The 12,439-nt window shown below is 35.8% G+C and overlaps 1 protein-coding gene across 3 annotated transcripts; it reads left to right on the top strand.

The window, feature by feature from the left end:
• Positions 1 to 765: 765 nt before the first annotated feature.
• Positions 766 to 12,439, top strand: prc1b (protein regulator of cytokinesis 1b). 3 transcript variants are annotated; one of them, XM_036583905.1, is made up of 15 exons: positions 766 to 876; positions 2,594 to 2,726; positions 2,812 to 2,934; positions 3,394 to 3,627; positions 5,021 to 5,191; positions 5,290 to 5,439; positions 5,892 to 6,039; positions 6,551 to 6,687; positions 6,792 to 6,887; positions 6,979 to 7,125; positions 8,319 to 8,429; positions 8,808 to 8,921; positions 9,042 to 9,218; positions 10,207 to 10,238; positions 12,289 to 12,439. In XM_036583905.1, exons 1-15 carry the CDS (start codon positions 866 to 868, stop codon positions 12,335 to 12,337), a joined length of 1,833 nt encoding a protein of 610 aa, XP_036439798.1. In that variant the 5' UTR covers positions 766 to 865; the 3' UTR covers positions 12,338 to 12,439. The 3 variants fall into 3 exon arrangements, with proteins under 3 accessions (XP_036439798.1, XP_036439801.1, XP_036439799.1); XM_036583908.1 differs by lacking the exon at positions 8,808 to 8,921; XM_036583906.1 differs by lacking the exon at positions 10,207 to 10,238.

Here is a 12,439-nt window from a genome sequence, read left to right as displayed (position 1 = left end):
GAAGACACATATAGGTGCACTGATTTTAATACAAGATAAAATGGTTACATTCGCATACCTGCTGAAAAAAATCATACAAGCCATTCAAAGTTTCTGTTTGCTCCTGATGGTGTCCAGTGGTCACTAATGGTATTCTGTGTTTTCCCAATGGGTTGATATCACAGTGTAAAGGAGTCTAATGGTTTAACAGGTGTTCTGGGACTGAGTCCAGATGCATTTAATGGTTTCCTAATGGGATCTAAAGGTGTCCTACAAGAACATAGTGGTCTCTAATATTGTATAAGCCAGTTCCCATTAGAGAGCAAAATCGCCAAATTTTAATCCTAACGGTTCCAATGGTTATTTTTCAGCAGGGAATCCTTGGTTCCTATCACCACCACTGTAAAGAAAGCCATAAGTTTATCTACATTGAGCCAACTTACATCGAACCACTCTAAATAACTGCGTAAATCTCAGCGATCGAATTATGCAGAAATTTTAAAAATTCGGTGGAATGCCCCTTGAACATACAGTAGTGATACTGCAAAGGAGCTCAGCGGATGAGTGAACCACTGAACTACACTGGTATACACAGAGCGACTGAACTCGGCCAGTGATCTGATCTCTGACCAGCCGGTCCTCTGGGGCCGGAGGCGAGTGACCGTTGATTGCGTCATTGATGGAAATAGCCCTGTTCCAGAACACACCCTCGCGCGTGCGCTGTTCGGCGCCTCGCTGGCCAATCAGAATCCGAGGCGCATATTTTGACGCGTGTTTTGAATCAGACAGAAACGGCTGTGGGTGATTCGGGTGGGTCGCAGCTCCGTCTTCTACATAGCGAGTTATTAAAAAACACGATTATAATCAGCTCCGAGGGCACCTTAGGATGAGGAAAAGGTCAGTAACGTTATTTTAAAACGTGTGTTTAATTATATTTAATCGCTTTATAACAATGGCGTTATGTACGTTCTCTAACTGGCTGACTGTTAATGTCAGGTTTCATGACAATCTAACGTTACAGCTGTGTAATAACAGTAGCGTTATAGCATTTACTGTCCTTTCTTTATGCCAAAATAATTACTTAAGCCTCCAGTGAACCTAAATGTGAGGTTAGTCTTTATTCTGCCTTTACTGAATAACGTTAGGCTTCGTATCTTACTTCTTAAGAGTGTTCAATGTTTTATGTTAACCTACCCCTACAGAAATCTGACACATGGCGATATAGGGGTTTTACATGTATGACATATATTATCATGTATGGATCTCCCTATATATCCACCTTATATTTATCACATATGCACATTAAGCTGACATTAATGTGACATAAATGCCAACTTATTTGAAATTTGCCTAGATTTCAAACGTATATCAACATATAATGCACAGACATATATGTGTAACACATGTATAACAATATATGATAGAAAAACATTCACATATGGATGGCATACAGCACTCGTACACTACCTTCATGTTATATAAGTTTTTTATACATTTTTTCTTCCTAATAAAGTAAACATTAGTATGATAGCTGCATAACTAAACTCTAAAAACATACACATTGTAAACTATGCAATAAAAGCATTAAGACGAATGTTGAAAATGAAATAAATGAAAATATTGTCCCTGACACTTTTAAATAATTTAATATTTAAAAGCAAACAGATAATATAGTGACAGAACTGATTGTCATTATAACTCTACCGGGATGTTCACCCACCTATCAGACATATATGTATGATCCATATATTTTGAAATAAATGCCTGACTCCTTATGATTTGTGCGCATATATGGCTATATATCAGACTTACAGTATGGATATTACAGTTACAATATGGATAATTCAATCGTCGAGATGTAAACAAAGTTATTCAGATGTAGAATGATTCATTGTAGAGAAACTTACTGACATGTGTTTCTTTACAGTGGTGGTTATAGGAACCAGGGTCATCATGTCTACAGTATAAATAGGAACCAGGGGTCACGATGTCTACAATATACATATATCGACTTTATACACTATGAAAAGTGACTAGTGAACCTATATGTGTCATGAGTTTTAGATGTAATATTGATAGAGGTGTAAAAAATGCATGGAAGTTTCCTTCGGGACCAATTTTGTTTTAAAAATACTGTTTGGGTATAAAAACCTAATCACAAACATTGTATTAATAACCAAAACAGTGTATTCATAATTATTTCATCTAATAACTTTTTGTGAGCTTTTAGAGTTCAGACATCTGGTTGCTGTCACCACAGCTGTGAAAAATTCTGTCTTGTTTCTTTGGAGCTGCACATTTCACATCAAAACACTGAATAACTTTGTATACGTCTTTACGAATGAATTAAAAAAGACAGGCAGTGGAATTATCCTTTAAGAAGTCTAATATCTATATATAAAAGATTTTGTACTGCAGCAGCAACCTAAAACTGGAATTAAGAGTAACCAAACCTCTCTGAAAACTAAGTTACAGTGTGAACTAGTGCAGATCACCTTTCTGTTTAAATCAGACAATTTTTAACTAGATGTAACTTCACAGCCTAGTAATGGTAAAGTAACAGGCGTAACAGTAAAGACGGCATGATTTGCATGTTTTTCCATTATAATTGCAGTGAGGTGCTTGCAGCCGAATCAGTGGCATGCCTGAATAAAGCACTATGCCACTTGAAGGACATATGGGAGGAGATTGGGATCCCGGAGGAGCAGAGGCTGGAGAGAACAAATGTGGTTAAAAACCACATCAAAGTGAGTTTGAGGTTGTTGTGCTCATGCATGGTGTCACTAAATTGAATAAGATCCTATGAATTGTGAATGTAATTGTTCATGTTAGGGCCTTCTGGACATGATGATAGCAGAGGAGGAGAATCTGCGTAAGCGTTTGATGGCGAGTATTGACTCGTGCCGCAAAGAACTGAACAAAGTGTGCTCGGAGCTGCAGCTGCCTCCATTTCAGGCAAGTGTGGTTGGACTGTACGTAGATGACCCTGACCAGTAGTACGTGCTTATTATGATCTCATATTATGAACAGTTATGATCATCAAATGTTAAAATCAAAAGAAAGAAAAACACAGTATAAAGTGATGAGCATGGTTGTCATCAGTGGGCTGAGGTCTGCCACTACAATAGAAGAACATTTATACCAAAGCGTTGTTATGTTTGATTATGAGTGAGCTGTTATGATGGTAGTATTTGCTGTTCAATCTCGTGAATGGCATTAGGACGTCCTGCATCAATAAATGGTTGTCAACATTTCCTGCTTTACTATGTTCTTTTGTGTTTATTGACACATTTTTATGGATTTAATATGTGCATTATTTTAGTTGATGTAGTTCATCCTTTGTTAATGTTATTGTTTAGTGGCAGATCATTTCACCAAAGAACTTCACATTTAAAGTTACTATTTGTCTTTTAGGAGGATAGGAGTAACACAATGCTCCAGCAGGAGAAGGATATTCGAAGCTGCCTTGAGGTTATGCTGAAGGAGAAGAGTCAGAGGATGCAAGTGCTTAAAGCCCTAATAGAGCAGGATCAGGACCTCTGTGACATTCTCTGCTCGGAGCCGTATTCTGTCTCTGCCAGCTCGGTTCCATCTCTCGAGCAACTGGAAAGCCTCCGACAGCACATAGCTGCTCTCACAGCAGAAAAGGTGGAACATTTATTTATTTACTCATTCACATTGGGCTTAATTGTATTTAAGTTTAACCTTTTTGTACCCTTGGCTTATGAATAAATTTTTTATCTTGCGCCTTTTATTCATTTACTACAAAGGTTGTAGCGATTTCAATACATATCAAAGATTAAATTTGAATCAGTGTTCATCATTTCAAACTATCACAAATACGCCCCTCGATTTCTTCTGGGGTCTCTAATTAACCGCCTTTCACAAAAACGAGTATCCATGATCAAAGCTAGGCTTCTGGGTATATTCTATCAGAGTAAAGTGTGCAGGAAGGGGGAGGGACTTATTGTATAGACACATCCTCACTCAATTGTGTTGTGTTGTTTTTTTAAGTCAATTATAAAGTCTAGGGATTGTGATTTTTGGGGTTTATTTTGTTAGAGAGTGGAGCGGTAGACATTAAAACAAGTTCTGTTGGAGAACTTTTATCTGAGCCAAACCAGTCTGTCTAGTAAATAATAGTTATTTCTTGAAATTGAATCTTGAATCTTGAATCTTGACCTTGGAACAGAAAGTCATGTTGAACCTTGAATTTTGTGCATCATAATGCAGCTAGTGTGCATACATGGTGCAAACATTAATATATTAATACTAGCATATGAACTAGGGCTGGAATCGTATCGAAATTGGAAAATTCAATTGAAATTTAAATTCAAGAGCTGCAATTTAAGTTATATTCTTAATTATGCAGCATTGTCTTAACATATTTTAAGGTAATTTAACCTGATAACACAGAACTTGTGAACTGGCAGTCCGTCATACTACAATTCAGCAATGAAGCCTTGACCCCAAAAACGGATATTCTTTGTGGAAAAAAAGACCTGTGATTTCTTGCTGAAAACATCTTGAAAATTTTAAATGCTCGAAAAAGTTAAATGCTTATAGGAATATAGGAAAAAAGGAAAACTTAAGGACAAAATTCACTTAAGTTGTTATAAGCACATAACCACTGGAGCTTCATTTATAGGAAATAAATGAATAAATATTAGAATAGCATTAGTATGAATTGTTCATAATGTAAAGAAGAAATAATCGCAATCGCAATATTGGTCATAAAATTGTGATTAGATATTTTCTAATCCATCAGCCCTAATATGAACAGAAGGCTCATATTCAAGTACTCCTTTTTTTACTCCTATATATCGTATTAAGACATCACTATTTTGTATCTGAAGAAATGTCACTTTTGTGCATTTGTTGTGAAACTAATATGCAGGTTATGTATTTATGATAGTAAGGAACTGAGGTGTGGGTTTACATGTAGGTCCTCAGGGTTTAAAAGGCTCTATTTCATAAAGCATTGGCACATTTTATTAATGTATGTTTGAATTAAAATATGTCTTTCATGTCTTTTCTTCAGGAACAAAGACACAGCAAGTTTGTGGAACTTAAGAAAAAGATAATACTATGCATGGATGACCTGGATCAGTTGCCTGAGACTAGTTTTGAAAAGGATATTGTGTGTGAGGATGAAGAAGCTTTTTGTCTGTCTAAAGAGAATATTGACTCCCTTAAAGTCCTGCTTCATCAGGTAAGGGCATTGTGCTCAAATTAGCATGTTTTATCCTATAAGGCCAGCTCTAATGAAATGCTTCAATATGCAAAACTTTTGATATTAAATTGTTTCAGCTGGAGAGCAAGAAAGCTGAGAATGAACACATGTGTGTGTCATATCGAGAGAAGATCCAGGACCTATGGGACAGGTTACAGATCTCGCAGGAAGATCGAGATGCCATTTCTGAGCATATGACCCTGTCTAAGAAGAGGAACATTGAAGCTGTAAGTACATATCTGTCACAATAAGAACAAGTATGCTGAGTTTCATGCTCAACTTTTCCATTTTTATGTATATTCATATGTAAAAAATTGGGCACCCTCTGTATTACAATACAGTTATATGCAAAAGTTTGAACATGTTTTGTTGATTTCCTACATAAAAACAAGTTAACACATCCTCTACAAACATATTTGGGGATAAAACATAAAAGGTGGCCTTTGCAAATGTTATGGCACATTTTATACTGTATTTTTTTTATTTTTTTACTCAGCAAATAAACAGAAATTGTGCAGTAAAATTTGCAGAAAAATGCCATATTTATTTTTTTCCCTGTGGAGGATGCAGAAAATCAACAAAACATGTTCAAACTTTTGCATATAACTGTATGGGAATACAGAGCCAAAGCATTTTGTATGAGTGAGATTGATTTGTTACGTTCTGTCTTTGTTGTTAGCTGCAAGCTGAAGTCAACCGCCTTGAGGAACTGAAGCTTAGGAATATTAAGAATGTTACTATGGCTATTCGGGATGACATTGCTGTGTTCTGGGAGAAGTGCTTCTATAGTACTGAGCAGCGCCAGGCTTTTGTGCCCTACTATGATGGTAAGCAGAGATTTCTGAATTACGATAGCGATTTTTTTTTTGATTTATGCCAAGACATACACTAGCTTGGAATAACAAAGTTTGGTATCACTATTTCTAATATAAAGTCAAATTTGTTGCAGACAGGAGTATATTATCATTCTAACATGCTCATTTCGAATATTTAGTAGGACACTAGGAAGATGTAAATAAAAATTAGCAGTGTCCAGAATGATGAAGAGAGCTCTGTAAGATTCTAAAATATATATCGCTGTTGTCGGAAGAAAACCTTGTATCTCCCAAAACCAGACTTTTTTCGAAGTAATTTTGGGTCACTTCTGTTGGTCCATTCGTCATGAAATTTACACAAAATATATAGGACCAAGGGTGCTTTCAAATTATGTCAAAAACTGAAAAACGTCAAAAAATGGAGATACAAGGTTTTCTTCCAACAACGGCGATATACACATTAATATGTATATATATATATATATATATATATGTCATGAGAATAATGATTTTCCTTCTTCAGATAATTTTAATGAAGACCTTCTGAGCTTGCATGACGCTGAAATCCTGCGTCTAAAACAGCATTACGAAGATCATAAAGAACTTTTTGAAGGTGTCCAGAAATGGGAGGAGAGTTGGAGGGTTTTCCTGGAACTTGAAGTAAGTTGTATGATCAAGAGATATACGCTGATGTGGTATATTGCTTTCATCTACAGCAAGCTTTGTTTTCTCTTCTTATTTATTTATTTCATTGTTTTTTGAAGAAAAGAGCTACAGATCCTTCGAGATTCACAAACAGAGGAGGAAACCTTCTCAAGGAAGAGAAGCAAAGGTCTGACCTGCTCAAAAGCCTTCCTAAGGTAACTGATTCCAAAACAAAAATCCTCAGCTTTGGCCGAACTGAGTAAAATCAACCCTGAATGAAATAATTTCTCAATGTCTCTCATTTAGCTGGAAAAGAAGCTGAAGGCCCAGATTGACTTGTGGGAGCAAGAGCAGGGAAGGGAGTTTCTGGTCCAAGGTCAGAAGTTCATGCAGTTTGTTACTGAGCAGTGGGAGCTGCATCGACTTGAGAAGGAGCGGGAGAAGCAAGAAAGGGTGTGCTTTTCTGGGTTTTTTTGTGCGTGAGGGAAAATGGAGTATTTAGAGGTGTTTGGAGCAGAAATCTGCTGATTCGGATCTTGTGCATCCCTTAAAAGAAATTACATATAACCACTAATATTAATCTCTTGATTTTCATAAGCACTAAATCAGCACCATCTAACCAGAGGTTCTGTAGCTCATCTAGCTGTTTGTAACTACGGTACACCTTGCATCAGTCCTGGGGCCATATGTAGGAAAGCGTCTGCCGAATTCCCACTAAAATTATGTGTACAAGTATTTTATTATTTACCTTTATATACCTACTATGTCAGATTTCTGACCATGCCTATTTTTGTCATAAATCACATGCTCATCTAATTGGTCCTCCAGTGGCACAGCCATTACAGTCATCAGTAATGATCACATATGTTGATCACTTTGGGAGGTGGTTATATTTATTTATCAAACAATATTTTTATTCTTACTAATTATAATATTATAATTAGCAGTAGTGCTGGAAAAATAAATTCATATAAGCTATTTATTTAAAACATAATATTCTGTGTGTTTTTAGTGGATTCTGTGAAAAAGTCACATTTCCAATCATTTTAGCAGTACCTCTCTTGTTTACCACTAGTTGTCAGTAATTCCCATTCACCCCCCATATTTGCATACACCACATACAGAATGTGTGGAGAACTACACACTTTTTCAAAGTTTCACTTTCATAAATATCAGTTGTCTAAGTAGGTGGTTGCTAAGCATCACTTTTATGCATGTCGCTGCTGTTGGAACAAAACCTCCCATCGCTGTTTTTGTTTTTCAATTTTTGACGTATTTTGAAAATGCCTCTTTCCCTTTACATTTTCTATTTATCTCTTGAATGAACTAAAAGAAATGACCCAAAAGGACTTAGAAAAAGTCTGGTTCCACTGACTTACATTAAAAGTAAAATATGTTTTTTACTTCTCTTGTAAAGTTATCATTTTTGAGATGCAAGGTTTTGTTCCGACAGCAACGGTATACACTCTTCATTTAAATGGGCCATAGTGTCCTAGCTTGTTATTCAGAATGTGAGTTTACAGATCATACAGGAAAGTCTTGTTATTGGTTGCGTGCCAGATGTTTAGCATAATATCAGAATATTTTTAGAAACTCTTAGAAGTGCTTAGACATTCAAGTTATTGAAGCTTGTGTCTTTGTTTTAGCAACAGAAAAAAAACAAACAAACGGAGGAGGATATGCTCTATGGCACTGCAGTTCGGACACCAACTAAACGAAGATTCTTGGGGAGTATGACACCTTGCAAGGCACGAAAGGTAAAAACACGTAATGAGATTTGCTTGAAATCACTGTCGGAACAAAACCTGGTATCTCCAGTAAGGTAACTTACAGAAGAAGAAAAAATGTCCTTAACTTTCAGCATAAATTGATGTAACAAGGTTATATAATCATCTTGGTCCTTTTCTTTTGGTGCATTTGGCATGAAATTTTGACAGAGGGCAAACTGCAGCTGGCTTTTTCAAATGTAATGACAAAAAAAGAAAAATATGGAGATAGAAAGTTTTGTTCTGACAGTGACTGTATGCTTATTAATTCCTGTCGCTTAAATTTAAGCTGAATAATTTCATCATTGCATGTTGTGATTCATTGCCTTTTCATTGCATCACTAACACCCCTTGCATTTCCCTCAATAGCTTAATGCTACCTCCAGCACCTCCACTGGCACCTCTAACAGCACTATGCGCTCTGTTTTTGGTGGAACTGTCTGTCACTCCCCTGTGTCCCGCCCTCCAATATCAGCAAGCAAGGTTAGTGCAGGGCCTTAACAAACATTAGATTTAGTTTCAGTCTTGCATGGACAATGGAACATAGTTTTATATTTAGTGAAGTGACTTCAAACAATGTTTTTGTTTTTCTTTCTGAAACAGGGTAATGCAGTAAGGACCCCTGGTCGTGGCAAACCTCCCCATCCAGGACTGGTGGAACGCAACAAGGAGAATATTTGTCATCTTAACTGCGGTATAAGTGGTGCGTTGAAGACTCCAGCTAGCCCACAACGTAACTTCAGTATTAACTCTGTCGCCAGCACCTATTCAGAGTTTGCGGTAATTCCTTTTTCTTTTTGTAATTCAAGTTTCAATGAACAACACACAGTCTAATCAAAGAGCAGAAAGCATTTAAAAACAGGCATAAAATGTTGAGCCTTACGGAGAGTACTGATTTAATGATGTTTTAACCTTTAGCATGATGCAAAGCTTTTGTTGCAACTAATACGTCTTGAAATGTTTTTGATATATAATCTGATTATCTGCACCTTAAAGGGAGAATCCACTGATTTTTCAAATTTTCAAATTTTCTATGAGGTGTAAACAAAAAGTATTTTGATGTGAAATTTTTATGTGTTCATTTTAGGAAAACTTAACAGTTCATTTAGAGAGCTTAACAAAAATTATTCACAATGGTAGTGATGGAAACCAGAGGTTGTGATATCTACAACACAAGTATAACCATTTTATTTACTATCAAAAATAACCAGTGAACCTGCCTGTGTCTTCTGATGTTTTATGTGTAATGTTAATAATGGTAAAATAGTGGTTATTCTGACTTCTTTGAGGACTATTTTGCCTTGCATCACCCTAGATCTACCTCTCTGCCATTAATGGATTCTAAAAATAAGTTTAAGGCCAAAATCTTATGTCAAAACTATTATAAAACAATGTCTCAGGCGTCAAGCAGCATATTCATAAGCATTTTGTATAATAGATTTCAGTGAGGGAGCCTTAGAGGCATTCAGTGCTTTAGATGTCTGGTTCCTATCACCATCACTGTCAACAATACCTGACTCAGTAAGTTTTCCTAGAAAGGAGCATTTCATATCAAACCACATTTGTTAATGCTTAAAGGAAAATTTGAGAACGGAAAAAACTCTCCTTTCCTTTAAGGATTAACAAAAAATATTACGTGTTAGTTGAGCTGTATTTAAATGTCTTCAGATTTACATATATTACATACATTACAATACTAATTTAAAAATATCTTGCATTATTTTATCTTACCTTGATGTATAATTCATTTTTAAATTTGTTTTAAAAGGAAATAGTCAACGCAGATTCTGTTCAATCAAGGTTTGTTTTAACAAATGCTTTTCTGAGCCAAGTTTCTTATAAGTGCATGCTTACCTTAACAAAGCTGCTACAGCTCTTTTGTGAAAAGATGGCAGATTGACAGTTTGCGTGCCACGCTTCTATCTATGTCTTGTCCCTTCATATGCGATTAGCTATTTCATTTTCCGCACTGGATTTGTAAATGTAAACATGTTTCATGCATTGATTCAATGACAACACAGTAGCAATAAACAATGGACAGAACAGACAAATGATCCTGCATTAAAATACAGGAGTGCAAACTACAGTTTAGTAATAGAAGAATTCAGCCTTAATTTAGTCTGCAGTAGTCTAAATAGTCTGAATTTATTATTTGTGTATAAACATTTGCCAGCTTATCCAAACTTTTTAAACCTTTATCTTCTTCTCCAGCTGAGCTGTTGCACATATGTAACCTAGTAATTATGTACTCCTGCTGACCTGTTGTTTGGAGTTAGACTGTGTGTATCATATAATCCCTTTTTTCATTCTTTCTCACAACTGCACATTTTAACCTGATGACTACTAACTACCTTCATCTGTCTCTTTATCATCTTTGTCACTGTTAACAATATCCAGTCCTTTGTCTGTTAAAGCAGAATTCCACTGATGTTCTGCATAATTAAATGGTAAACAAACGTATTCACAGTGGTTTGATGTGAAATGCTCAATTCTAGAGAAACTTACTGAGTCAGAATTGTGATGGGAAACAGATGTCTTAAGCAGTAAAAGTCTCTAAAAACTATGTCAAAGAATGTTATTGCATGAAATGGTTAGGAAAACAAGGAATACACTGCCTGATGCATGAGACATTGGTAATAGTTTCAAGATAAGATTTTGACCAAAAACTTATTTTACAAAGCCATTTATTGGTTTACTGGTTGATTTGAAGAGTAAAATATGTATATAAAAATATATTTGCACTGTAGTCTTGTAGTCATTGTGATCCCTGGTTCCTATCACCACCACTATAAAGAAATCAGAAGTCAGTAAGTTTCTCTACGATGAAGCATTTCACTTTAAACCACTCTGAATGATGTTTACATCTTGACAATTGTACTATGCAGAAATTTGAAAAATGAAATTTCCCTTTAAAAGAACAGACCATTTCTTAGATGTCTTATATTAATGTCACTGCAAAACTGTTTATTTGCTCTGTATCATCATTTGCAACATATTATAGCTACAAAGCTCTGATTGTATACTATATAGACTGATTTGAATCAGACACAAATACAATTTTTTTCAAAATAAAAACTGCAAAGTAGTGTGTCCATGTGCAAAATAGTGATCTCTTTAGATATAAAGACATGAGATATAAACAGTAGTAAAACCTGAACAGTGAATGAAATCAATGAATTGATTATTGATAGTGCCTTTCAGCAAGCCACTGTCAATGATCAGTGAGACCCTTGTTGGTATAATTAAGCAATAAAACATGAGAAGCAGTGTGTTATCATAAATAACATTATGGCTGTGATTCGGTCTCAGGCTGTGTTGTTCTTCTTGCTAACACGCAACCCCAGAGTGTTCTGTTGCATTTATACAACAGTTCTGCAAAATTAACCGTCAGTGTTTCCGAATCATTATGTCCAGCGTAATTTAATGGATATTTTTGAAATATATTGGTTTTAGCTTCTTCTCTATCTTCTCAGGAGTGAGAAAGTGTAGGTTTTATCATTTTTTGATGTTCATTTCTTGAGAAATCGAGGAGAGATTTTTTTTCTGTTTGTAATAAAGTAGAACTTACTAACGGTTGGCTGAAAAGCAGTCGTTACTTACCAGCTGGTGTTCAGCGTAATGATGCAGTCGTAAAAAACTGTCACTATCACAAATAACAGCACAGCTAGAATGCTTCTCAGCCAATCAGATTATGTTGTCTAAACTAACTATTGTATAATTTACACCCTTACATTTGACACAAGGAAAAGTTAACTTTCTAGGTTAAGGTAGACCAATCTATACATGCAAACATGCTGATCTAAAGGAGCGTTTACATGACACATTGTTGATTGGATGTTCTCTTCCACAGCGAGATCTCTCCAAGGCCTCTAAGTCAAAGTGCACCCCAGATGTCCTGAATTCCACCATCACACAGCTCTGACCACACACAGAGTAAATACTAATATTGGGACTGGAGCGGTAAATACTGCATGACCTGATCAATATCAAAAAGCTTTTAT

The sequence above is a fragment of the Colossoma macropomum genome, unplaced genomic scaffold, assembly GCF_904425465.1.
Source record: "Colossoma macropomum unplaced genomic scaffold, Colossoma_macropomum, whole genome shotgun sequence".
Lineage (NCBI taxonomy): Eukaryota > Metazoa > Chordata > Actinopteri > Characiformes > Serrasalmidae > Colossoma > Colossoma macropomum.
The sequence above is the reverse complement of the archived record's forward strand: the minus strand, read 5'-3'. Positions and strand labels throughout refer to the sequence as shown.

What these genes read in the sequence shown, in the direction of transcription:
- prc1b (XM_036583905.1), top strand. An exon ending in TTTTGTGCCCTACTATGATG is followed by an intron (nt 6,040 to 6,550) that starts GTAAGCAGAGAT and finishes TTCCTTCTTCAG; the next exon opens with ATAATTTTAATGAAGACCTT. An exon ending in GCAGATTCTGTTCAATCAAG is followed by an intron (nt 10,239 to 12,288) that starts GTTTGTTTTAAC and finishes TCTCTTCCACAG; the next exon opens with CGAGATCTCTCCAAGGCCTC.